Source organism: Ornithorhynchus anatinus, chromosome 7 (genome assembly GCF_004115215.2).
Source record: "Ornithorhynchus anatinus isolate Pmale09 chromosome 7, mOrnAna1.pri.v4, whole genome shotgun sequence".
Lineage (NCBI taxonomy): Eukaryota > Metazoa > Chordata > Mammalia > Monotremata > Ornithorhynchidae > Ornithorhynchus > Ornithorhynchus anatinus.
In genome coordinates this window covers 56,778,441-56,805,381 of record NC_041734.1, presented here as the reverse complement: position 1 = coordinate 56,805,381, position 26,941 = coordinate 56,778,441, and the positions used below count along the sequence as shown (strand labels likewise).

Below are 26,941 nucleotides of genomic sequence, written 5' to 3'. Positions count from 1 at the left end.
CAAATCGGGATGGACACCGTCCTTGTTTCTCGTTGGGCTCACAGTCTCAATCCTCATTTTCCAGATGGGGTAACTGAGCCACAGAAAAGGGAAGTGATCAGCCCAAGGTCACACAGCAGACAAGTGACAGAACTAGGAATGGAACCCACGGCCTTCTGACTCTCAGGCCCGTTATCAATCCTCTACTCCATGCTGCTTCTCATACTGTTGTAGTGTGATCTCCCAAGCGCTTAGCGCAGTGCTCTCCGCACAATAAATGAGTACTGGAGGAAGTGGCACGGTGGAGTGGATAGAGCATAGGCCCGGGAGTCAGAAGGTCATGAGTTCTAATGCCGGCTCCACCACTCGTCTGCTGAATGGCCGCTTATTACAGTGCTCTGCACATAGTAAGCGCTCAATAAATACTATTGAATGAATTGAATGAATGACTTCACTTCTCCGGGCCCCAGTTACCCCGACTGTAAAATGGGGAGTGAGACTCTGAGCCTCAAGAGGGACAGGGACCGTGTCCGACCCGATTTGCTCGTATCCACCCCAGCCTTTAGTACAGTGCTTGGCCCCTAATAAGCGCTTAACAAATACCACAGTTATTATTATCGATAAAGACGATTGAATGTCAGGGATGAGTTGGGGGGGGGGGGAGGTCGTGAAGAGGAGGTGGGTTTCCTGAAGTGACTGAGGCCCGGGGTGCAGGGGGGGTGGGCTAAGTGACCGCCTTGGGCCTCCCTGGGGAGGCTCAGGTCCGAGGTGGGGGAGACGGCCCCCCCCCCCATCCCCCGCCCCATCCTCTCCCGCCGGATCTTTCAGTTTCGTTTCTTCTGGCCCTGTGCCTCCCTGTCGGGCCCCTCCTTCCGTCGTATTTAGTGAGCGCTGCCCGCGAGCCGAGCAGTCGGGAAAGTACATGTCGGAGCGCCCCCGGACAGCCGCCGCCGCCGCCGCCGCGATGCCTTCCAGGTTCAGCATCAAGCAGCTCGTCGAGACCGGCCGGCGCTTCATTTCTTTCCTGGCCGAAAATAAGTGGGACGGAGAGACTGATCGCGAGGTGCTGCGGGACCTCTACAACCTCTTCAGATCGGGGTACAGCCCAGACCCACCCCCCGGGAGAGCATCTCTCCTATCCCCCAGCCGGCTGGTCCTCTCCCGACCGGACCGCTCACACTGAGCGCTCGATAAATACCATCGATGATGATGACGATGGAGCCCTGGGACTCCGCTCACAAGTCCTCGGGGTGGGGAGGGGAGTGCCCCCCCTGCCTCCTTTTTATTCAAAAGTATTTCCTGAGCGCTTACTATGTGCAGAGCACTGTACTAAGCGCTCGGAATGGACAATCCCTCCCCACTCCCGGCCTGGGGCCTCCAGGGTGAAATCAGCCCAGAATGAAGGAACCCTTAATTATTAATAATTATTATTAAGGGACCCGGTGGGAGGGAGGTGGGTGCTGAGATGCCACCACCCGGTGACCCCGGCCCGGGAAGTGATGGTGGTTTGCCCCCGGCTCGCTTCCCGTCAGGGGGTCGTTTGCCCCCTTGGCCAAGGTAGCACTTGGGCCCCACTGAGCAGCAGAAATGCGGGGAGGGGGCCGGGGGACACTGTCTTCAGTGGGTTTCGGGGAAGGTCGGGGGGAGGGACCGCCAGTGACCCTCGACAGCAGCCTTGTCACCTTCTCTACCCCCTCTTGCCTGCTGTTTCTTTTTCTTCTTTTAATGGCTTTTTTTTTTCAGGCCAAACGGCCCTCAGCAGTCTGGAAGGAGCACCCAGCTTGATCTTAAATATGGAAGGAGCACCCGGCTTGATCTTAAATAAACCCCTGGCTGCTCCAAGGGTCAAGCCCCTTAATAGTTGGTGGCCGGGAGGGGAAGGAGCCCAAGGGCGGCAGGTACCCGGGTTTTGTCTTCCTCTGAGCCTCAGCCCTCCTCTTCCTGTTTGGTTCCCCGTCTCCAGCCAAGGCACCCCTGTGGCCACCTTCTCCTCCATGCTATATGGCATGAGAATCAGCAACCGGGCCAGAGTGACCAAGGAGAATGTCATTTTCCGCAAGGTGAACAACTCTGACTCTCAGTCCCCAGACCCCTAAACCCACTGTCAGAGAAAGGCAGCACGGGCCCCAACCTGCCCTCAGCCCCTTAGCCTCTGTCCCTCTCAACCCCTCCCCGTTCGGACCCCAGCCCCTTCCACCTCCCCCACACACCGACCGGGATTTGCAAAATAAATGACTCTAGGAAGAGCGGTGGGAAGGATTGGGAGAGGGAAGGATGAGCCCTTGGGGAGGGGCAGAATGGGTGGATGACCCGATCGGGTGTGTCACCTCCCTGCTCTTACCCTACTGACTGCACACCAACCCTCCCATGTGCAGAAAAAAAACAAAATAAATTTGCCCTCGAGGCCCGCCGCTGGAAATAGGCCGCTGGGAATTGAACAGCCAGAAGGCAGAAAGGCAGAGTCCCTGCTGAAGCAGATCAGGAAGAAAAGGTATCAGGTTTGGGTAAGGAATTGGGCTGGTGGTGGGTCCCAGTCCACAGCCCCTTACCTCTAGTCTGCTGGCTCCCACCTTGCAGCTGAGTCTTCTGGGTGTAGACATCAGAATTTGGGAAATAATTAAAATAATGATAATAACAGTGGTATTTATTAAGCGCTTACTAAGTTCCAAGCATAGCGGTGGGGTGATACAACATAATTAGATTGGACACGATTTCTGTCCCACACGGAGCTCATAGCTGAAGGGGGAGGGAGAGCAGTTATTTAATCCCCATTTTACAGATGAGGAAACTGAGGCATAAGGAAGTTAAATGACTTGTCTAAGGTCACACAGCAGGCAAATGGCAGAGGCAGGATTGGAATCCAGTCTCCTGAAGCCCAGTCCTGTGCTCTTTCCACTAAGCCATGCTGTGTCCCATGAAGCAGGGGGAAATGACTGCCCCATCTCTTCCTACCACACCAGACCCTTCCCCTCATTGCCCCCCGGGGGGAAAAGGTGGCAGGGTTTTAAGGTGGTGGAGCCAGAGATCCCCATGTGGCAGGCTGCTTAGTCCTCAGTGCCCTGAACCCTCGGTCCCTACTCAATCCCCCAACTTCTCTCCAGGTTTGATCTGATCACAGCAAAGTATGGGGTGGTTGTGGAGGTGCTGGAGAAGGAAAGAGTCGAGGTCTGCGATGGACAACTTCGCATCCGCGCCCAACTACACCAGGAGGAGAAACTGACCCTGCAGCTGCAGAATAGAGGGACCCAGCCCGTCATCCTCACCCGACTCTTCACACTTTCCCGTAGCTCCCAGATTAGCTTCCAACCCCTGGATGACAATGAGCTGCTACCCTTCGTGCTCCACCCCAGTGAGGAGGGGGTGGTGAAGGGCAGGGGACCTTGGCAGAGTTGCATACCGGGGGAGGCTGTCCGTCAGGGACCATTTCTAGAGGGCCCCATGCTGAGGCGCCTGGTGGAGGAAGGCTAAACTGACTGTTAGCCCCTTCCTCTGTCCCTCAGATGACTCCCATAGGCTCCGTGTCCACTGCCGGTCTGACGACGTGGGACATTTCCCAGCAACGGTGCTGTGGACGTTAGAGAGGCCAGAGGAGCCTGGAGCTGAGTTCATCGTCCGCTTTCTGGCCTTCAGGGCTCAGAGCCCACTGACTCGACAACTGGAGCCCACGGCCCCCTACAGACGCCGTCAGCTCCCACCAGATCCCCCAAGAAAATCCAAAGTGGAGGAGGGGGAGAGACCAAACAGGTAATACATACAAACACACATTCACACGCATACACGTTCATTCATTTACCCTTTAGGAGAGGTGCCAACTTTTCAACTCCTGGATTGAAAAGGAGGAGGCCGATTCAGAACTGGCATTGATGGACTTTTCCCAGATTTTGGCATAGGGTGTTCAGAGTGGCTCAAGACCAGAGGCCCCTGCCAACTCTGCAACTGTAGCCCAGGCATAGAAAGCCACCCACTGCTCTGGAGGTTGGGTCCCCCAGCCCTGCCTGGCCCCAGAGCCTAGAGTAGCTGAGTCCTTTCCTTGCCCCAGCCCTGGATCCCCAGACCAACCACCCTCTCCTCCCCAACTTCCCACCCTGCTGTAGCAAGTCCAGAGCTAAAGTAAGAGGTGAGAAGCATCTTTTCTTACAAGATCTTGGAGCTGATGTGAAGAACAGGCCCACTACAGAAGTAAAGGGTAGAAGAGAGAACATTCCTAGGCTGAGTGAAGAGCAGAAGGAATTCCAGGCCTGCCATGGACACACTAGAAGGGAACAGTCTGAGGAAGGAGTCACCCTCATGGAGCCTCCAGTTAGTCAGCCAGTTCCAAGGAAGGGGGCAATTTAGCTTTATCTGCCCCTGCCCTGCCTTCCCTTGTCCTAAAAGCTGAGAGAGAGAGAGAGAGAGCGTGTGTGTGTGTGTGTGTGTGTGTGTTGGGAAGAAGGGGTGGGTGAAATTAATGGCTCCCATCAAAATTTCAGAGTTGGCATCTCTACCCTTCAGGCTGAGACAAGGCTGGGTGCTGGGAGGAAGGCAGTCCAACCCTAACCCTATCCCTCTTCCCTCCCAGAACAGCGAAGAGCCTTCTGGAGAAGAATCTGAATCTGAAGTGGTATGACTGCTCCCCTCTCAAACGCCTGGTCCCTGCACTGATGAAATCGGACTCCAGCACTGATGACCCTGAACTTACTCAGATCTGGTACCTTTGCCCCCACCCAGTCCCCTCCCCAAGCAGCCCCTTTCAGCAGCCACCCTCACTCACTCCTCCCAGCTCTCCTCCATCTCATTAATCATCCTGAAACTCTTCTCCTCCCCTTCCCTCCGGCACCTCTCCAAGCAGATGACACTAGAGGCAAAGTCAGTCCAAGACCCCATTTCCATAGCCTCCTCCACCTCATCTTTAATGACTTCTATGCCATCGCCCCCACTCTTCCAACTGCCTACCCATTTCTGAGTGCTTCCTCTGGGGTGCAATTACTGGGGGGTGAGCTGGGGGCCAGGGAGTCCTGATGCCCTTTTCCCTCCCCTCAGGTCACAGCTCAACACTCCACTGAGCTGGGACAATTATGAAGAGAAGTTAAAGTTGCTGCTGCAACTGGAGGAACTGCAGATGGAGCAGGACATCAAACAGTACAATCTCAAGGACACAACTATGTCAGCCGAACCCCAGGCTTCCAGTGGGTCTAACCTCTTCACTCTTAAGGTCAGTGGGGGAAACACCACATGCCCTCCTTTTTTCCTTTCCCTCCACCAAGCATAAGCCACGCTTGGAGATCCCTTGCTCACCCCCTGTCCTGTTCCCTCTCCTTCCTCTAGCCTTACCGGTTCTTTGCAAGGTGAAAAGGGGAGGGGGAAGGAGGAGAAGAGGGAAGGAGGTGGCCTAGTGGAAAGAGCACAAGCCTGGGATCAGAGGGCCTGGGTTCCAGTACTGGATCTGTCACTTGCCTGCTGTCTGACCTTGGGCAAGTCACTTAGCTTCTCTGTGCCTCAGTTTCCTCATCTGTAAAATGGCAGTGAAATACCTATCTGTCCTACTTAGCCTGTGAACCCCATCAATCAATTAATCATATTTATTGAGAAGCAGCTTGGCTCAGTGGAAAGAGCCTGGGCTAGGGAGTCAGAGGTTGTGGGTTCTAATCCTGGCTCTGCCACTTATCAGCTGTGTGACTTTGGGCAAGTCCATTAACTTCTCTGTGCCTCAGTTACCTCTGTGCCTCAGTTACCTCATCTGTAAAATGGGGATTAAGACTGTGAGCCCCACGGGGGACAACCTAATTACCTTGTATCTACCCAGCGCTTAGAACAGTGCTTGGCACATAATAAGCGCTTAACAAATACCAAAATTATTATTATTATTGAGTGCTTACTATGTGCTGAGCACTCTACTCTACTAAGAGTTGGTAGATATGTTTCCTGCCCACAACGAGCTTAAAGTCTGGAGGAGGAGACAGACATTAATATAAATAAATGACAGATATGTATTTAAGTGCTATGGGTCTTAGGGAGGAGTGAATTAAAGGGTGCAAATCCAAATGCCAAAGTGGCACAAAATGGAGTGGGGAAAAGAGGAAATGAGAACTTAGTCGAGGGAAACTTCTTGAAAGAGATGTGCTTTTAATAAGGATATGAAGCCGGAGGGGAGAGAGTGATTGTCTGATGGTTATGAAGAGGGCGTTGCAGGTCAGAGGCAGGATGTGAGCAAGTGGTTGGCGGCAAGATAGACAGTAGTGAGTATGTTGGCATTAGAGGAGTGAAGTGTGTGGGCTGGGTTGTAATAGGAGTGTAGGTAGGCAGGGGCAAGATGATCGAGAGCTTTAAAACCTGTTAAAAGGAGTTTCTGTTTGATGCAGAGGTGGATGGGCAACCCCTGGAGGTTCTTGAAGAGTGGGGAAACATGGACCAAACTGTTCTGTAGAAAAATGACCTGGGTAGCCGAGGAAAGTGTGGATTGAAATTGGGAGAGACAAGAGGCAAGGAAGTCAGCAAGGTGGCTAATGCAGTAATCAAGGCAGGGTAGAGTAGGAGCATGGATTAACGTGGAAGCAGTCTGGATGGAGAGGAAAGGGCAGATTTTAGCATTGTGGTGAAGGTTGAACCGACAGGAATTGGTGACAAATTGAATATTTGGTTGAATGAGAGAGACGAGTCTAGGATAATGCCAAGGTTATAGGCTTATGAAACAGGATGAAGGTTCTTTCTACAGTGATGGGAAGGTCAGAGGGAGGGCAGGGTTTGGGTGGGAAGATGAGGAGTTCTGTTTTGGACATGTTAAATTTGAGGTGTCGGAGGGACATCCAAGTAGAGATGTCCTGATGGCAGGAGAAAATCTGTGCCTGCAGAGAAGGAAGAGAGAGCAGGTACAGGGTGTGTGTTTGATCTGATTATCTCATGTCTATTCCTGGGTTTATTACAGTACTTAGCACATAATAAGCACTTACCATTATTAAATCCCCATACAGCCCCTTCTGCTAGGTCTCCCTCCTCTCTACAGTCAGAACCCATCAGGGGCACAAAGATGATGAACAAAGGTGGGCATGGAACTGGCTTGGACCCGAGGGTGTGGTCGGTGGGAGAGGCCTGGCCCCGTGGCTAGTGCATACGCCCCATTATAACATGCTGTCTCCCCCACAAGGTCCCTGGGGTGGCTGAGAACCGCCCATCGGTGCTGCGTGGAGACCACCTGCTCATCACATTCAGCCAAAATTCAAGGACATTTACATACAAGGGTTATGTGCACAAGGTGGAGCTGGACCAGGTCAAACTGAGTTTACACCCAAGGTGAGAGAGGGTGTGAGGGCACGTGTTGGGGCTGAGGGAGGGGAGAAGGAGGCTGTCACCGCAGCATGGAGTGGAGACTGGGTCAAGGAAGGGAAGGAGAAGCAGAGCCAACTTCCTATGGTACTTGAGGTAGGTAACTGCCAGGGTGGCTGCGTCAGTCACTCACTCAGTGGTATTTATTGTGCATTTAATGTGTGCAGAGCCCTGTTCTAAGCACTTGGGAGAGTACAGTAGAGCCGGTAGACGTGATCCCTACCCTCAAAAAGCTCACAATCTAGATGGGGAAACTGAGCGTATCCAGGGCCCAACGTCATAGGGGATTCATTCATTCAATAGTATTTATTGAGCGCTTACTATGTGCAGAGCACTGTACTAAGCGCTTGGAATGAACAAGTCAGCAACAGATAGAGACAGTCCCTGCCGTTTGACGGGCTTATGGTCTAATCGGGGGAGACGGACAGACGAGAACAATGGCAATAAATAGAGTCGAGGCGATGTACATTTCATTAACAAAATAAATAGGGTAATGAAAATATATACAGTTGAGCAGACGAGTACAGTGCTGAGGGGATGGGAAGGGAGAGGGGGAGGAGCAGAGGGAAATGGGGAGAAAAGAGGGTTAAACTGTGGAGAGGTGAAGGGGGGGTGGTAGAGGGAGTGAAGGGAGAAGAGGAGCTCAGTCTGGGAAGGCCTCTTGGAGGAGGTGAGTTTTAAGTAGGGTTTTGAAGAGAGGAAGAGAATCAGTTTGGCGGAGGTGAGGAGGGAGGGCGTTCCGGGACCGCGGGAGGACGTGGCCCAGGGGTCGACGGCGGGATAGGCGAGACCGAGGGACGGCGAGGAGGTGGGCAGCAGAGGAGCGGAGCGTGCGGAGTGGGCGGTAGAAAGAGAGAAGGGAGGAGAGGTAGGAAGGGGCAAGGTGATGTAGAGTCTTGAAGCCTAGAGCGAGGAGTTTTTGTTTGGAGTGGAGGTTGATAGGCAACCACTGGAGTTGTTTAAGAAGGGGAGTGACATGCCCAGATCATTTCTGCAGGAAGATGAGCCGGGCAGAGGAGTGAAGAATAGACTGGAGCGGGGTGAGAGAGGAGGAAGGGGAAGTTGTGAGAACTAAAACTTTCAAAGCACTCAATCTGAGCCAGCGATGGCAGGATTAACAGGGCTATGGGAAGGATGCCAAGGTTCTATCAGTCAATCAATAGTATTTATTGAATGCTTACTATGTCCAGAGCACTGTACTAAGCACTTGGGAGAGTACAAAATAACAGAGTTGGTAGACACATTACCTGCCCGCAATGAGCTTACAGAAGGAGATAGATATAAATATAAATAAATAAATTACAGTTAGGGACATAAGTACTGTGGGGCTGAGGGAGGGGTGAATGAAGGGCGTAAATCAGAGTGATGGAGAAAGGTGTAAGAGAAGAGGAAATGTGTTTGTGTGTTTTGTTTTATTGTCTGTCTCCCCCTTCTAGACTGTGAGCCCATTGTTGGGCAGGGATTGTCTCCATCAGTTGCCAAATTGTACTTTCCAAGCACTTAGTACAGTGCTCTGCACATAGTAAGTGCTCAATAAATACGATCGAGTGAATGAAAAGGAAATGAGGGCTTAGTTACGGAAGGCCTCTTGGAGGAGATGCGCTTTATTTGAAGGTGGGAAGAGTCACTGTCTGTCGGATATGAAGAAGGGTGTTCTAGCCCAGAGGAAGGATGTGGGCAAGAGGTTGAAATAGACGAGATCGAGTAGGTTGGCATTACAGGAGTGAAGTGTGCGGGCTGGGTGATAATAGGAGTAGCGAGATGAGGTAGGAGGGGACAAGGTGATTGAGTTTTTTTAAAGCCGACGGTAAGGATGTTGTGGAGGTAGATGGGCAACCACTGGAGGTTCTTGAGGGATGGGGAACACGGACAGAACATTTTTGTAGAAAAATGATCTGGGGAGCAGGCTGAATCAAGGCGGGATTAGATAAATGCTTGGATTAACTTGGAAGCAGTTTGGATGGAGAGGAAAGGCAGATTTTAACAATGTTTTAAAGGTTGAATTGACAGGATTTAGTGGTAAATTGAATATGTGCATTGAATAAGAGAGAGGATCCAAGGATAACACCAACTTTACAGGCTTGTAAGGTAGGAAGGATGGTGGTGCTATCTACAGTGCTATCATAGTGCTTCTATGAGAAGCAGCGTGGCTCAGTGGAAAGAGCCCGGGCTTTGGAGTCAGAGGTCATGGATTCAAATCCCGGCTCTGCCATTTGTCAGCTGTGTGACTGTGGGCAAGTCACTTCACTTCTCTGTGCCTCAGTTACCTCATCTGTAAAATGGGATTAAGACTGTGAGCCCCACGTGGGACAACCTGATTCTCCTGTGTTTACCCCAGTGCTTAGAACAGTGCTCTGCACATAGTAAGCACTTAACAAATACCAACATCATTATTATTATTATTACAGTGATGGGAAAGTCAAAGGGAGGACAGGGTTTGTGGGAAGATAAGGAGTGCTGTTTTGGCCATGTTAAGTTTGAGGTGATGGCAGGACATTCAAGTAGTTTTAGAGCAATGCAGGAGGTGAGAGAGCTGGGGGTCGTATGGAATGTCATATGTACTCCAGCGTAACTTGATGAAGTCTCATGGATTGGGAGGGGGCGGTGGATTTTTCCTTTATTTTAGGGTGGCCAGATGTCTGAAGACAACCTGGGAGGTGGGGAGGTGGGTCAGGGACCATGTGTAGACTTTGACCATGTGTAGACTTTCAGGGAGGCAAAGAAGGAATTTCCAAACTCCCCATTGCAACTTCAACATCCCCTCCTCTCCTCCTGCACAGCTTCCCGAAGGAGTCTATAGCGGGGCTAACCTTTAATGTGGCTTTCACCTTAAACCGGCTGCCCCTGCGCCTCCAGTATCGTGCCCTGGAGCTGGCCCGTAAAGTGTCGTTGGAGCCAGTGCTGTTCCCTGCCGCCCCCCGCAGGGTCCCTCTCATCTCTGGAGACCTGAAGCTCACGTGAGTCACAACTGAGATGAGGTAGGAGGAGCTGGGTGGCCGGGAGTAAGGAAGACCCTGGGGAAACCAGCTCCTCCTGGGCTACAGGGGAGTTTGACAGAACACCCCACCCAGCCACGCTCCCTCTCCACCAGGCTGCATGATCGTCGTCTGGAGTCCAACCCACAGCAGGTTCAGGCCATTCGTAATATCATCCTGGACACCTCCCGTCCAGCCCCCTATCTCATCTTCGGACCTCCAGGCACCGGAAAGACCGTTACCTTGGTAGAAGCTATCAAGCAGGTGAGGGACGATTGGTAGCAGAGGCACCGCCCTCATAATCCAAGAGCTCCTTCCACCCCAACCCAAAGGACAACAGAGGAAAATTTTCCGGGTCACTTTTGGAAACAAATTGGGGGTTTCCAGCAACTCACTTTTTAATTTTCTGTTCCTGGTTTCCTGGTTTAGTTCCTTGCTGTCCTATGATTCTGAGACTTCTCTATCAACAGAAGGAACCGGGAAAAGGACTTAAGGGTGACTTAAGCTGTTTAAGAAGACAGTGTGAGCACCTCAGGGTGCTTCTCATTTTTTTTTGGTATTTGTTAAGAGCTTACCATGGGTCAAGCTGTTCTAAGCATTGGAGTAGATACAAGTTTATCAGGGTGGACACAGTCCCTGACCCACATGGGGCTCACATAGTCTAAGTAGGAGAGAGAAGGATTTAATCCCCATTTCACAGTTGAGGAAACTGAGGCACAGAGAAGTTAAGCAAGCAGTTGGGAGAGCAGAGATTAGAACCCAGGTCCCCTGACTCCCAGGCCCGTACTCTTTCTACTAGGCTGCGCTGCTAGGAGAGTCACTGCTTTCTCCTCTCTAGACACTCTCCCCTAGCCTTGGCTCTTTCCTAACCCTTTGATGTCTCAGAAAGTATTGCCTTCTAGGTCAGGGCCAGACCGCTTAGAGGGAGGAGTGATCAGAAACTTCTTTGGACAGACAAAGGGGCTGTGAGGAGGGAGTCAGTTCCCCTTACCCTCTTTCTCCCTAACAGGTGGTGAAGCTTATGCCAGATGCCCACATCCTGGCCTGTGCTCCAACCAACTCGGCAGCCAACCTGCTATGCCAGCGGCTCCTGCCCCATCTGTCCAGCGGGTTATACCGCCTCTTGGCACAAAGCCAAGACTTTCACTTAGTGCCTGAAGATATCAAGGTGGATGGGAGATCATGGGGATAGGTGTTGAGGGAAAGGGGCATCAGGACCCAGGCCCTGTGGGAGGGCCAAGGAGTGGGATTGGGAAGAGGGGAGGAAACTGGGGTAAGCAGTTGACCACTGTTGGCCACTGTCCTTTCCCCCAGGACTACTGTAACTGGGATGAGGACAGTAAGGACTACGAGTACCCACCCAAGGAGAAGTTGCAGAAATATCGGGTTCTCATCACCACACTGCTCACTGCGGGCCGGTAGGACTGTGGGGGAAGAATGGCATGGGGAGCTGGAAGGCTGGGGTCTGAGGGGCTGTTGGAAGTCCGTTAAGCTCTTTGAGGGCAGGGACTCTGGTACTTTTCCAAGTGCTTAGTACACTGTTCTGCCTCCAGTAAGCGCTTAGTAAATGCTGTTGATCTATAGGAGTCTAGAGTGGGGGTCACAGAAGGGAGAGCATTTAGCTACCATCTCTGGGAGGAGTGAAGGGGGCCTGAATTCATCCTTCATTCTTGCCTAGGCTGGCATCAGCTCAGTTCCCCCGTGGTCACTTCTCTCACATATTCATCGATGAAGCGGGTAACACCGCGGAGCCTGAGAGTCTCATAGCTGTGGCAGGTGAAGTGGACATGGGGAGTTTGGGAAGTGAGGGAGAGTGGAGGGGAGTCAGCCTTTCTTTGATCCTCACTCCGCCCCTCTTTCCAGGGTTACTGGATGTTGAAGATTCTGATACCCCAGGAGGTCAGCTGGTCCTGACTGGAGATCCTAAGCAGCTGGGCCCAGTGTTGCATTCCCAACTAGCCCGGAACCACGGTCTGGGTGAGATGGGGGTGCCGCGGCCTCTGCTGCCGTGCAGTGGGAGGTGGGGGCTGCTCTTTCAACTTGAGCAGCTCTGGGCCTGCTGGGGGAGGGAAAATCTCCCTGCTCATGATGTTCCTCCAATGCCAGGCATGTCCTTGCTGGAGCGACTTGTGGAGAAGGCACCGCAGTACAAGCAGGGACCAGGCTATAACTCCACTCTCATAACCAAGCTCCTGTGTAATTACAGGTGATTTTCCCTACCATCCCACCCCTACACCCAGTTCATGTATCCAAATTGTTGGCTCCTGAAGAATTTATTTGCTTCCCACTTCTTGGCATTTATGCCTTTGCCCTGCTCCTGCACGACCCTGGCTCCCAGAGAGAGACCCAGGAGCCAGTAGGCCGGAAGGGTTGCCCACTCAGGATTCACAGAGGGCTTGTGGGATTGATCTGGGACAAATCCCCTAAATGGAGCCTGGCCTGCTCAGTGGTCTGTGTCCTTGCTGTGTCATCCCCACAAACCAGGTCCCATCCATCGATCCTGGAAATTCCCAACCGACTCTTCTACCAGGGGGAGTTGCTGCCCTGTGCTGATCTTATGGATCGGGAACGCTTCTGCCGCTGGGAAGGGTTGCCCCGCCAGGTGATAGGGTGGAGTGGGAGTGGGGTAGGCGGGGCGAAGAGATGGGTAGCAGCAGGGGGAAGCCCTCACTCTGGAGGAGCTAGGACTGGGATCTTCTTCTTCTCTCTGAGGAGCTCTCATCCTTTCCCACTGACCAAGAGCGGGGTTCTGAGGCATAGGGATGGAATGGGATCAAGTTTAGTGAGAACCAAAGCTGGGACCAGGGGTGGTTGAGGGAATGGGCTGGGGGTGGGGGAGGAGCAGGGACAGAGCTGATAGCTGCCCCTTTCTCCCATCCCTGCCCCCCAGGGGTTCCCCATCGTGTTCCACGGAGTACTGGGAGAGGACATGCGAGAAGCCAACAGCCCATCCTTCTTCAATGCTGAGGAGGTCCACAGAGTTGTGGAGTACTTGCATGAACTCCTGTGCTCCCAGCCCAAAAAGGGACAGGGCCGCTTGTCCCCCCAGCATGTGGGGGTCATCTCTCCTTTCAGAAAACAGGTCAGACCTCTGTCCTTCCTTTGCGGCCCCTCTCCCCACCACTAGCACCAAGCACCAGAGCCTGAGGTGGAGGGTGGCACGAATGGAGAGAGTGCGGCTGGAGTTGCCAGACACAGGCTCATAGACCTCTTCCCTGCCCCCAAAAGGCAAATCAATGCAGGGAACGGGATGGGGAAGCAGAGGGGCTGTGACATTTCCTCCTCCTTCATCCAGGTGGAGAAAATTCGTCACTGCCTCACTGTACTGGACAAGAAACTGCGAGACCTGAATAACATCAAAGACCTGAAGGTGATTACCCTCTCCGAAAGAGTGCTTCCACCCTGGAAGCTTCCCTTTTCGATTCTGACTTCCCTTCACCCTCATATCCCTTTCTCCCTTAATCCCCCTTCCCCCTCATCAGGAATAGTTAGTAAACACCTACTCTGAGCAGAGTACTGTACTAAGGCCCCAAGGGGAATGGTAAAATAATAAGATCAGGATGGTCCTTGTCGTTAGGGAGCACATGCAAGTCTAACAGGAAAGACACCCAAACCCAGAGACCCGACCATTATTCTGAGAGCATATGGCCTAGTAGAAAGAGAATAGCACTGGGGCTCAGGAAACCTGCGTTCTCTTGCTACCACCATGCATTACCTGCTATATGACCTTGGGCAAATCTGTGCCTCAGTTTTGTCATCTCTAAAATGGGGATTAAATACCAGTTCTGTCTTCCCCTTAGACTGTGAATTCCATGTGGGACAGGGATTGTGTCCAATCTGATTGGATCTATCTCAGAGCTTGGCACAGAGTGAGTGCTTAAATACCACAATTATTATAAGCAACAGAATTATGACTGGGCAAGTCATTTGACTATTAAAATGGATTGTGAGATTGTGAGTCCTCTGTGGGATAGAGACTGTGTCCAACCTAATTATCTTGTATCTACCCCAACACTTAGCACAGTGTCTGCCACATAGTAAGTGTTTAACTTGTAGTTTCAGCATTCTGGGGCAGCTTCACCAGCCTGAATTAGCATCAGCCCCGCTAGTTGAGGTGAGATCACGGGGGAATTTTGAGAATTTTAGCTTTGGCTGAAGGTGGAAGACTGGACTTCATCACTCAAGAGCCCTTCCAGGTCTCTGATTCAACAATGCATAGCATGGCCAGTGAGGCAGGGAGGTAAGGGGAAGCTACATGCAGGAGGGGAGTTTTAAAACAGTGCTTTGAAAGAGGAGTAGGGTGCAGGAGTCTCAGACACAGTTCTGTGCAAAGGATGGGGAGGAACTTTTGGGCTGAGATCACAAACTAGAGTGGAGCCAGTGAAGAGGGGGTAGAAATGTACAAGGGAACCAGCTCCTGGAGAGTGTAGCAGCCTAAAAGTCAAACATTGTAATTTGATGCAAGAGGCAAGGATGTAACTCAGGGGGCAAGGATGTAACTCATGGGCAGTTAAAATAACAGAATGGAGAGACCAATAAGGAGGTGCTTTCAGAAGTAGCTTGGCGAATTGGACGTGTTCTCGTGTTGTGGCATGAAGAGACATGACTTTCATAAAATGGTATTTGTTAAGGGCTTTCTATCTGCCAGGCACTATACTAAGCACTGGCAGGTTGTCCTACAGAGAAACAGCGTGGCCTAGTGGAGAGAGCACAGATCTGGGAGTCAGAGGACCTGAGTTCTAATCCCAGATCCGCCAGATGTTTGCTGTGTGACCTTGGGCAAGTCTCTCAACTCCTCCGTGCCTCAGTTACCTCATCTGAAAAATGGGGGGTTAAAGCTGTGAACCCCACGTGGGGCACAGACTGTGTCAAACCTGATTAGCTTGTAACTATCCCAGCACTTAATACAGTGCCTTGCACATAGTAAGTGCTAAGCAAATACTATCAACACACACACACACACACCACACAGAGGGCTCACTTGCATGAACTGGGAATTCAGGACCTGGCCACGTACTAAGTTCACAGCATGATGCCAGGGAGCAAGAGGCAGAAATTTTGCTCCCCTATAAGCTGCTGCCTTTCCCAAATGAGGTACAGGGACTGATCAGAATTGGTTTGGAACCAACCCCCACCCAGCTCTGAGGATATGGATTCTACATTTTTTTCCCAAGCTTTTGAAAGGTCAAAAGAGAAAGGCAGAAGATGGGTGAGATCTATGAAATACTTGAGCAGGATGTGAGACAGTGATGTCAAAAATGTTTCCCAAAGTGCAAACTTAGGGAAAAGGGAAGATGGTAGGTGTGGAAAAGTGAGGGGTAGGAAAGGGCTTAAGGGTGATGACTCATAAGCAGGAGAAACCTAAAAGTGGAGAGTAGGTAAGAGATCATCTGATTATTTTGAATTTACCTCAGTGCTCAGTACAATGCTTGGCAGATAGTAAGTGCTTAACAAAATACCACAATTAATATTAAATCAGGACTGGAGAAAGATTTGGAAGCCAGCCTCAGAGAGGAGGTAATTGGAAACACATAAGTGTGTGAATTTTTCCAGAGAGTGTGATGTAAAGTGAAGACAAAAGCACTCAGGAGTGAGCCTTGAGAAAAGCCATAGTTTAAAGAGGAGGAAAGTAAGAAGCACCAGTAGAGGAGGAGGCATCAGCCTATAAGGACAGGAGTGCTAATACTGCAAGCACTGGCCAAGCACTGAGTCGGTATCACAGCACTAAGCAAAACTAAACTGTCAGCTGAAGGCCAGCTCACAGAAACAAGTGCCAGATTTACCTGCTTTGGGAGAGGCCTTTCCTCTTCAGAAACATGACTCTCAGGGGTTGAACTTGCAGTCAGGTGACCAACAGCTTCAGGCCTTCCAGATCTGCCCAGAGGCAGAAGGAATTGTTTCATCCCATTACATGCTTCCCCTAAAGGACTTTGGGAGAACTGGTCGGTTTGTTTTGCTTTATGGTATTTGTTAAGTGCTTATTATGTGTCAAACACTATTCTAAGCCCTAGGGTAGGTACCAGTTAAGTAGGGCTCTGTACTATTTAACTACTTGTACTACTGAAGTCGGACAAAGTCCCTGTCCCACATGGGACTCACAGTCTGTCTCTGAGGCATAGAGAAGTTAAGTGACTTGCCAAAGGTCACAAAGCAAGCACTTGGCAGAACTGGCATTAGAAGCCAGGTCCTCCAACTCGAAGGCCCATGCTCCATTAGGCCACGCTGCTTCTCAAGGTGGTTTGGAGATTTCCACAAGAGTACTCAATTATATGAATTAATTAAATTATTAGCTCCTCAAGGGCAGAGATCATACCTTTTTACTTCTTTGTATGTTCCCAAGCGCCTACTACATGCAGGTCTCTTATAACACTGGGTTATACTCTTCAAGAGCCCTTCATGAAGCAAAAAAATCACACTATTGGTACATATGCTTTGATCAGTGTTATGCATACAACTGCCTCAGTGGATGGAGCCTGGACCTAATACTGGTTCAGTCACTTGTCTTCTGTGTGACCTTGGGCAAGCCACTTCACTTCTCTGTGCCTCAGTTACCTTATCTGTAAAATGAGGATGACTGTGAACCCCATGTGGGACAGGGATTTGTATCCAACCTAATTAACTTCCATCTACCCCAGCACTTAGAACTATGCCTGGCACATAGTAAGCACTTAAATACCATAAAAAAGGAGAAAGAAGCAGTGTGGCCTACTGGAAAGAACATGGGCCCAGAAATCAGAAGACCCGGTTCTAATCCTGACTCCACCACTAGTCTGCCAAGTCACTTTGGACAAGTCAGTTTCTTTGGCAGTTTCCTCAGTTTCCTCATCTGTAAAATGGGGTTTCAATAGCTGTTCTCTCTCCTAATTAGATTGTGAGCCCCATGTGGGCCACGGACTGTCTGACCTCATTATCTTGTACCTTGTCCATCTTATGGCATTGAGTCGCCTCTGACCCATAGAGACACCATGGACACATCTCTCCCCAGCGCCACCTGCAATCTCTCGTAGGGGATCTTGTACTTACCCTACTTCATACAGGGCTTGGCACCTATTAAGCACTTAAATGCCTCAATTATCAACACCAGGTCACAGTGTATCCAGTTAAATGCTCATTGTTGGAAGAATGTTCCCTAATTCAGCCATCAAGCTCTATCCATAGCATGTAATAAATACATGTATTATGGAAGAAAGGAATGTACGGAGCTTCGCACAAGGTTGATGCCCAAATGCTGGAGGAGGAGGAACCTAGAGAGCCAAAGTGGGGGCTGAGACAGGGCTGGAGGTTGAAGAGTTAATTGTGAGAGCATGGTGAGGGCTGTAGCCACAGGGTGGGCCCATTTAGTCTGGGAACAAGACAGGAGAGGGAAGCTAGTGGGTAAAGGCAAGTGGGACAGGATTAAGAGACTGGAGGTCTTATGGCTAAGTAGAGTGCAGGTTTGGAGGGGGAAGGTATGAAGTAAAGTGGTTGTGGTGGAACAGAGCATGTGGAGTGAGGACTGGATAAGTTCCCAGTCCCTACTGCGATCTCACAGATGCTACAACTCGTGGGGAAACAGTAAGTGCCCAGTGAGGGCTCCTCACCGCCCCCCTCCTTTTTGTTCCCCAGGTGGGCTCGGTAGAGGAGTTCCAAGGCCAGGAACGTTACGTGATCATCATCTCCACCGTCTGCAGCAGCCATAACTTTGTCCAGTTGGACAAAGACTTCACCCGGGGTATCCTGAACAACCCCAAGGTCAGAGATTTGGATGATCAACTCCCTCACCACTCCTACCTGCTCCCAACTGGCCCCTCTCCTACCCATTTCCCTACAACTTTTCCAAATCTCTTCCCGCAGAGGTTCAATGTAGCCATGACTCGAGCCAAGGCCCTGCTCATAGTAGTGGGGAACCCCATTCTGCTGTCCCAGGACCGCCAGTGGAAGACGTAAGGATTAATCATCTCAGGCTCCAACCCCAACTTCCTTCCTCCACTGATTCATCCCCATAATCCAACTGCCACCCTGTAGTACTCCAGTCTCCCTCACCGGTGATGTCTGCCCTCCACTGCCCCCCACCCCCCACCAGCACCTTTCTCTGCATCCTCTCCACCCCCAATTCCTTTCCAATGTGCATGCCTCAAGCCCTGATGGTCCACTCCCCCTGCCCCACCTTTGCAGCAGAGCTTCAAGGAAGGGTGGAGGGGCTCTCGCCCTGAAAAACACATGCTTACATTACTCCTCTCGCCAAGGTTCTTACAGTTCTGTAAAGACAATGGCGGGTACAAAGGCTGCCCCTTCCCTACGGACGAAGAGCAAGGCGTATGTCAGCAGCTGAATGAACTGAGCCGCATTTTTCCCACTCAGGGTAAGGAGAGGAAAGGGCTAGGTTGATGGGACCTGGTAGGCAAGCATGGGCTCTCCCTTCCAACTGCTGTATCCTCTCCATTCCTCCCATCCAGATAATCCCGCCACCAAGGACAGCATCTCACCGCTGCAGGAGGAGCTAGCCTGGAAGTGTGAGATGTGATTGCCCAGTCCCTGGAGTCAGCCACCCACCCACCCCCACCCTTTACCTGCCCAGTTAGTCACGGGGAGGATTCCTGCAGTTCTAGGTCCAGCTCCTTGGGAGGAGCACCACCTTGGGAGAACTTGGAAGTCAGGAGATTCTACTGTTGAAAATAAAAGTTTACTTGAGCCAAGGACCTTGGAGGAGTGGACACATGCCTCCCTGGTCATCGTCGCGGCTGGCAGCACAGGCGGGTCAGCCGGGGAGAACTGCTGCCATATTGCCCTTTCTCACTAGCTGGAGGGCACTCCTGAAGGTGAAAAAGCAAACCCTGGGAGACAGAGCAAAAGGAGATGGGTGGTCGAGGAAAAATAATCAGATCTGATACCAGTGCAAGCCCAGAGAGTTCCCATAGCCTTTATTCACCATCATCCTCAACCCCCACCCCTGAAGCCCACAGGAGATCTGCCATTGCGGGGGGGAAGGGGAGAGCAGGGATGGTGGAGGGGAAGGGGAGGAGGAAGAGGGAGAAAAGTTCAGGAGCTCTAACTGTCCCAGCTGAGGGCAGAGGCCATTCCCCTGTGAGTATAAAACACTGTTGTGAGCGTGTGTGCATACATGCGTTACCCCACCCAGGGCTGCTCGCACCACCCCTCCCCTTTCTCCATCCTGGGGCCAGGAGAGCAACCCAATTCAGACCATACAGGGTCCAGCGCCCCCCAGATAAGGAGAGCTTCCCCTTCCTTAGTGATCCTGAGCCCCCAGACCTGGGGGTGGGGAGGAAAGCAGGTGCAGCGTGCACACTCCCGCTTCAGGAAGGGAGTGAACCCTAGAAGGTTGGGTTTAGGGTGTGTGTGGGGAGGGGGCTTCCTGTATACCCACCCATCCCCACAAGGATTGGGATGGGGGGATGAGAAAGAAAAAGGAGGGAACAGGAATCCGGGACAGGGAAGCTCAGAGGAGGGGGCAGCCTCGCCGTCGTTTATTCTTGCGGACCTGCAGGCCAGCCCTGGTGGCCATCTCAAACACCTCCCGCACCCCCTCCTTGGTTTTGGCCGAGCACTCCAGGTAGCCAAAGGCACCAATGCGATTGGCCATGTCCCGGCCTTCATCCGGTCTCACAGGCTCCTAGGGAGGTAGGTGGGAAGAGAAGAGAAAAGAGGGGAAAAACATGAGAGTCGGGCTAGTTGTCTGGGCAGTGGGGGGAAGGAGCAGGGGGATCAATTTAAACATGGACCATGGCCCTCCTCAGCACCCTGGTCACTCCAGTGTCTTCCCTACCTGCTTCATCTTTGCCAGCTCCCGTCGCGTGTGCTCATCCAACCGCAGGTCCTTCTTGTTCCCGACGAGAATGATGGGCACATTCGGGCAGAAATGCTTCACCTCTGGGGTCCACTTCTCAGGAATGTTCTCTGAATAGGTGGCCCACATCAGATGTTAGCCCCCCGAGATGCAGGGGAGGGGGTGGGGCGGAACTGTATAGGCCACCGGACCCACCCACCCAGGACCAACTCCCCTCACCCTCCATCCCTGCCCAAGACTCAAGTCAGGAGCCTGGGTGCCCTCCCTCTTGCCACAGCTTCCATCATCCTCTTCCCCTCACCCAGGCTGTCAGGGCTGTCGATGGAGAAGCACATGAGGATAACATCCGTGTCAGGATAGGAGAGCGGCCTCAAACGGTCATAGTCTTCCTGCCCAGCTGTGTCCCATAGCGCCAGTTCCACCTGTCAGACACAGGAGCTCCGGCATCCTTCCCATCCCCAGACAGGACCAATTTAAAGCTCTGGGGCCCTGGGCAATGGGAACCCTAGGTCAGTGTTCACATCATCTGCTCTTCTTGGAGCAGGTAATCACCTCTACCTCCCATCTCATTGGATCTGTGTCCTTTGGACATTTGATATTTGCCTCACTCCCAAGCCACAACACTTATGTACTTATTTTTAATTTACTTATATTAATGTCTGTCTCACCCCCTAGACTGTACGCTCATTATGGGCGGGGAATATGTCCACTAATTCTGTCATTTTGTGCTCTCCCAAGCACTTGGTACATAATATGGTATTGCTCTGCACATAGTAAGCGCTCAAATGCCATTAATTGATTGATTCCCCTTTCTGTCCCTTAAACAGTGAGCAAAGGGCAAATCATTGTTTAATCAGTGTTTCCTCTAAAGGTAGAGGACCACGGGTAAACCCCTAGTTTGCTAGAATGGTTGGAATGGCTCTGGAAGGGGTCAGGCTGAGGGCAGCAATATACAGGACCAGGAACGTCCTGGTGTTAAAGCCTCCTCAATCTTGGGGCTCAGTCTTTGCGCTGTCCTACACAGCTCTCCCCATCCCAAAGGTGGGGCCCCAACAGCGAAGGGGCTAGTGGTCCTGTCCAAGTGGGGCCCAAGGTTGAGGGAGGTGGAGTCCCCATATCACCTGCTTGCCGTCCACTTCAATATCAGCAATGTAGTTCTCGAAGACAGTAGGCACATAAACTTCAGGAAACTGGTCCTTACTGAAGACAATCAGCAGACAAGTTTTCCCACAGGCCCCATCGCCCACAATTACCAGCTTCTTTCTGATGGCAGCCATGGCTGAGGGAACAGAAGGGAAGAAGTCGAGGGTCATCTGGACCTACTAGCCTAAGGCAGGTCGAGCTAGCCACGCTCTTCCCCCACCCCACACCACGAGAACAAGGTGGTGAGCCCAGAGACAGCGAGAGCAACAGGGAAAGGGTTTGCTGTGGATCTGATCTGGGAATAGGACCCCAGGGATCCTAATTTTAGCCAGGACAGTAGGGAGAGGGAAAGGGTGAAGCTCTTGCTGTTCACCAAGCCAGTCTCAAGTCAAGGCAGGAGGCAGGTCCAGGGTAGCTTGTATGAGCCCCCCGGCCTATCACCTTCTCCAGAATGTTGCACAAAGTAAGAATAGTCCTGGGTGGTTGCTGCATCTCCAGTAACCGGGAAGCCCGCCTGGTTTCCCTTCTCCCTCCCCACCATGCTCTGGGACTGGCAGCTAAGCTCGCTCAACCCTTGGGAGTCAGACAATGGAGACACTGTGCAGGAGGTAGGCCAGCAAGCTCCCAAACAACCTTCACACTCTTTCTCCTTGTATCGCCTAAATAAATCCCATCCTCAACCCAGGGCAGACAATATTGGATCCCGGTATATCTCTCCTCTTCCTTCACCCCTCTTAATTCCTTCCCTGGAGAGAAAGCGTAGGGGATTTGTCGGGGGTGGGAGAGATGAGGGGAGAGGACTCCAGACTCCAAACATAGGAAACTGACATCCAGCCACCCAGGGGCACCACAGGTTGCCTTCCAGTCACACGCCACAACTCCCACCAGTCACCTTTCCCTCCCAGAGGGAGGGCAGCAGGATGCTTCTCTAGGACTGGGACAGAGCCCTCACCCCAATCCTGTGACTCAAGCTTCCTGGGGCGGCCTCCTTCTCTAATCATACCAGGCCCAAACAATTTGTCACGACCTGTTCCCAGAACCAGCTCGGGGCTAAAAGATCCCCCTAGGCATCTTCCCCATTTCCCTGCTCAGCTCTTTCTACACTCATTTGAGGCAGGGCCTAAACCCCACTCGGTAACCCCCTCCGGGTCTCAATTCTAGCAGTTGTCTACAAATCCAGGAATCCTGCAGCAACAGTGCGATCCTTCCCTTGAGGACTACACCAGCTCTAGTGGAAACAGATTGGACTGTAACTCCATCTGAGCTCGGATAAGTGGGACAGGCTGGAGTGGAGCCGGGTTTCTACAAGCTGGGGGAGTGGGATGGGCAGACAGGAAGGGAGAGACAAACTAGCTCAGCCCTAGGGTGGAGGCGGTGACGATGGGCCTGAGCCTGGCCCCTCCACCACAGTGTGGCCACAGCCCAGGGAGGGCTCCTCTTTCCTCCTCCTCCCCCCACCTCCCTCTCCAGTAGAGAGGGGAGAAATCATGCAAAAGTGCTTTCAGGAGGCAGGAAGACTCAACCCCCAGGCTAAGAACAAATCCTACCCTCTTCCTCCTCCACCTGAACACTCACTAGCAACTCAGAGAGGAACAGATGACGTGACACTTCTCCTGCTGCCGCCCCACTGCCTAATCAACCCTCAAGTTCATTCATTCATTCAATTCAATAGTATTTATTGAGTGCTTACTATGTGCAGAACACTGTACTAAGCGATTGGAATGTACAAGTCGGCAACAGATAGAGACAGTCCCTGCCCTTTGACGGTCTTACAGTCTAATCGGGGGAGACAGGCAGACAAGAACAATGGCAATAAATAGAGTCAAGGGGAAGAACATCTCATAAAAACAATGGCAACTAAATAGAATCAGGGTGATGTACATCTCATTAAACAAAAACAAAATAAATAGGTGATAAAGATATATACAGTTGAGCGGACGAGTACAGTGCTGAGGGGGTGGGACAGGAGAGGGAAAGGGGGGAGAAGAGGGTTTAGCTGCGGAGAGGTGAAGGGGGGGGTAGAGGGAGCAGAGGGAAAAAGGGGGGAGCTCAGTCTGGGAAGGCCTCTTGGAGGAGGTGAGCTTTAAGTAGGGATTTGAAGAGGGGAAGAGAATTAGATTGTCGGAGGTGAGGAGGGAGGGCATTCCGGGAGCACGGGAGGACATGGCCCAGGGGTCGACGGCGGGATGGGCGAGACCGAGGGACGGTGAGGAGGTGGGCGGCAGAGGAGCGGAGCGTGCAGGGTGGGCAGTAGAAGGAGAGAAGGGAGGAGAGGTAGGAAGGGGCAAAGTGATGGAGAGCCTTGAAGCCTAGGGTGAGGAGTTTTTGTTTGGAGCGGCAACTACTGGAGGTGTTTAAGAAGGGGAGTGACATGCCCAGATCATTTCTGCAGGAAGATGAGCCAGGCAGCGGAGTGAAGAATGGACTGGAGCCGGGTGAGAGAGGAGGAAGGGAGATCAGAGAGTAGGCTGACACAGTAGTCTAGCCGGGATATAACGAGAGCCTGTAGCAGTATGGTAGCCGTTTGGGTGGAGAGGAAAGGGCGAATCTTGGCGATATTGTAAAGGTGAGACCGGCAGGTCCCAATAACGGATCGGATGTGTGGGGTGAACGAGAGAGATGAGTCAAAGATAACACCGAGGTTGCAGGCCTGAGAGACGGGAAGGATGGTGGTGCCATCCATGGTGAAAGGGAAGTCTGGGAGAGGACCGGGCTTGGGAAGGAAGATGAGGAGCTCAGTCTTGCTCATGTTGAGTTTTAGGTAGCGGGCCGACATCCAGGTGGAGACATCCTGGAGGCAGGAGGAGATGCGAGCCTGAAGGGAGGGGGAGAGGCCAGGGGCAGAGATGTAGATCTGTGTGTCATCTGCGTAGAGCTGGTAGTCAAAGCCATGAGAGCGAATGAGTTCACCAAGGGAGTGAGTGTAAATGCAGAACAGAAGAGGGCAGGAAGAGGCTGGGGCTGGGAGTTGGGCGGAGGGGTGCCTGAGGAAGAGCCATTCTCACGCTGAGTTCTCTCCCAAAAAGAGACAGGAGGGCGATTACCTTCTCCCACCATAGTTCCAGGATTTCCTTACAACACCTCATTCCCCCAGACCCAGTGAAAGGCAGAGAAGTGAACCCCTAAATAATAATAATGGTATTTTAACATTTACTACACTCCGAGCACTGTTCTAAGCACTGGGGTAGATGCAAGGTAATCAGGTTGTCCCGGGGGGGGGGGGGGGCCTCACAGGTTTAATCTCCATTTTCCAGATGAGGTAACTGAGGTACAGAGAAGTTAAGGGGCTAGCCCAAGGTCACACAGCAGACAAGTGACAGAGCCAAGATTAGAACCCACGTCCTGTGATTCCCAAGCTCGAGTTCTTTCCACTATGCCAATCTGCTTCCCTTTTTCTCAATTGTTTCTCTCTGGCTGGTGTATGGAGAATGCTTAAGGCTGCTCACTTCAATACTGCCCAGGTTCAAACTCCTCCACCACCCACTCGCATGCTGAGTTTTGTGTCCATCTATGATCTTGGAAAAGTGTGTGTGTTTGAAAGGATGTGGGGGGGGAGGTGGAAGAACGGAGAGGCAGTTAAACGCCTACCCCTCCACTCATCTTCTCATTCCATTTAGAAATGTTACTAGGAAGTGAGTTTACATTATTTTCCTTAATAATCCAGGATGGCTCCCTCTGATAGGCAGGGCTATTCAGAGTCTCCAGTGTGTTTATCCATCTTGAGTGAGTTGCTTCCAGAGACCAGCTGGCTCTGCCTTCCCCCTCCTTCCCCAATCTCTCCTCCTTTCCTCCAAGGAAGTCTGGCTGAATTCTCCTAGGGTATGGCTGAATTCTCCCAGGGAATGGACCACCAGGGGTGGTTGGTAGTGAAAAACATTTCCACCTTCTTTGCTGAGCCTGCTTTGGAGTTGAGGGATTCCCACAGAGCAGGGAGCCATCCCCCACCCTACCGGCCCGCTCAATCCTACACAGTTTCATTGTTTACCAACTTGTCTTCAGAGAGAGATTTAAAGGGGCATTTCCACCATCACAGAGCTGGAGCAAAGGCTAAATTGCAGTTAAGAGAGGAAGAGCAGCACTCTAATTCCTGGTTATACTTAAGGGTTGAGGGGAGGGGGACTGGCAAATCTCCAGAGCGTCCTACAGCCTAGGCCTCAGCCTAGAGCTCCCAGCTCATCAGAGCCCCGCGCCTGACCAAAACAGCAGCAGCTGGGGAAGGAGGGGAAATCAGCTCATCAGAGTCACATCCCGGCCTTCAGCGGCTAGTGGACAACAGTCCCAGCCAGCACTCTCTTGGCCGCAGGCCAGTACGGATAAGGACAAAAGCTCCCTGTGTGTGGGAGGCGAGGACTGCCCCACTGACCCCCACCCCGCCCACCTCCCTTGGGCCCTAGCCAGACCTCCCCACCCCCCACCCAGTAGACTGGACACCAGGGCTTCGAAGGGTGGGGGGCAGAAGGCAAAGGTGGATGACCTCAGAAAGAATACCCTCTTTCCTCAGTCTCACCCCTCCCTATCCAACTGCCTCAGCTGATGCAGAACCGCTTCCTGACAGTCTTACTCCTGGGTCTAGCAGAGGGCTAATCCAAGCCTCAGTTTGGGGTGTGCCTTGTCCCCATTTTAAGAGTTCTAAGAAGGCTCTTGGGGAGGCGTCAGGTCAGTAGGTAAATGGAAAAAGCCTACCCTCTTGACCACTCGCACCTGTGATCAAGGCCCCATTAGGAATTACACTTTTTGTGTGTATCCCCCAAATACTGATCCAAGACTGTACCCAACTGGATACCACTCACTATTTATAAGTAATGTTGGCAACCCCCAAATCTACCCTGACGATTGACCCCTCTACCACACCCCCACAGCTCCCACCACAAACCTCCGTTGCCCGGAATGGCTTAAAGGTCCAGATTCGGGAGGCAAATGGGGGCACTGGGAAGGAGGTGGTCTTCCCCTCCCCCAACACGGCCAAACCCTGGAACGTGAGAGGGGTCCTGGGTGGGGTTCCGGGCGGAGGGGTCCCCGTCCCACCTTCTTAGCCAGCTCCAGTCCAAGAGACCCAATCACTAGGCCTCTGAGCCCACTCTTTTCCTGCGACCCCCAAGCAGGGCAAGCTGGCTGGAGGGTGGGCCTGGAGCCGGCTTTCCTTTCCAGCTCCCACCCCCTCCACCGAGCTCGGCCCACGCTGGGAAAAGGCCCGTCAAAACCGGGGGCCCGGGGCGCCCGCCCCACCCGGTGCCTCAGTTTCCCCTGGAGCAGAGGAGGACGAGGGTGGGTCTAACCAGGGGAGGGGCGTTCGGGCCCTGGGCGGGGGTCGCGGCCCAGTTGTGGCGCTGCTGCCCCGGGTCGGGGAGGGAACAAGGCCGCACCTCAGCCCCCCGGCACAGGGTCCGGAGGATGGGAATGGGGGGCGGAGGGGAGGACGAACGGACAGACGGACGCCCCCTCCCTCCAAGTCGACCCCCTCTGAGCTTCGAGGGGGAGGGGATGGGGGGGGGGGTTAGGAGCGTCCACTCTTCGGACAAGTTTACCCAAGTGCAGGATCGGTGATCGGTGGTCAGCCCCACGCCGCTGGTACTGTCCGATCCGGTCCCTCCGCCGCTGCCCGAGGCCGAAACTGACCCGGAGGGGGCCGCCCCGCCCTGCCCTTCTTGAGTGCCGCCGGGGAAGGGGGAGGGGAGTGGGAGGGGGCGGGCCCAGGCCCGGAGGGGCGGGGAGAGGCCCGGGGAGGGTGGGCTCGTCCGGTCCGCTGCCCGGAGAAGCCCCG

At 52.6% G+C, this 26,941-nt stretch overlaps 2 protein-coding genes across 3 annotated transcripts; one reads left to right on the top strand and one right to left on the bottom strand.

Annotated features, from left to right (window-relative positions):
• The first annotated feature begins 862 nt into the window (after positions 1–862).
• MOV10 (Mov10 RISC complex RNA helicase) lies at positions 863–18,946 on the top strand. Of its 2 annotated transcripts, XM_029068382.1 has the most exons (22): positions 863–1,077; positions 1,943–2,039; positions 2,355–2,470; positions 3,081–3,328; positions 3,480–3,723; positions 4,538–4,666; positions 4,999–5,170; positions 7,100–7,245; positions 10,059–10,235; positions 10,370–10,517; positions 11,263–11,421; positions 11,568–11,671; positions 11,932–12,029; positions 12,117–12,230; positions 12,360–12,459; positions 12,738–12,855; positions 13,144–13,335; positions 13,549–13,623; positions 17,859–17,984; positions 18,087–18,175; positions 18,479–18,594; positions 18,689–18,946. In XM_029068382.1, exons 1-22 carry the CDS (start codon positions 902–904, stop codon positions 18,754–18,756), a joined length of 3,012 nt encoding a protein of 1,003 aa, XP_028924215.1. In that variant the 5' UTR covers positions 863–901; the 3' UTR covers positions 18,757–18,946. The 2 variants fall into 2 exon arrangements, with proteins under 2 accessions (XP_028924215.1, XP_039768692.1); XM_039912758.1 differs by lacking the exon at positions 2,355–2,470 and having other exon boundaries at positions 882–1,077.
• A 185-nt stretch (positions 18,947–19,131) lies between these two features.
• Positions 19,132–26,829, bottom strand: RHOC (ras homolog family member C). Its single transcript, XM_029068385.2, has 5 exons — positions 26,706–26,829; positions 21,159–21,316; positions 20,339–20,459; positions 20,017–20,147; positions 19,132–19,863 (listed from the first exon to the last, which is right to left on the bottom strand). The coding sequence occupies exons 2-5, from the start codon at positions 21,312–21,314 to the stop codon at positions 19,690–19,692; spliced, it is 582 nt and encodes a 193-aa protein (XP_028924218.1). The 5' UTR covers positions 21,315–21,316; positions 26,706–26,829; the 3' UTR covers positions 19,132–19,689.
• Positions 26,830–26,941: the final 112 nt, after the last annotated feature.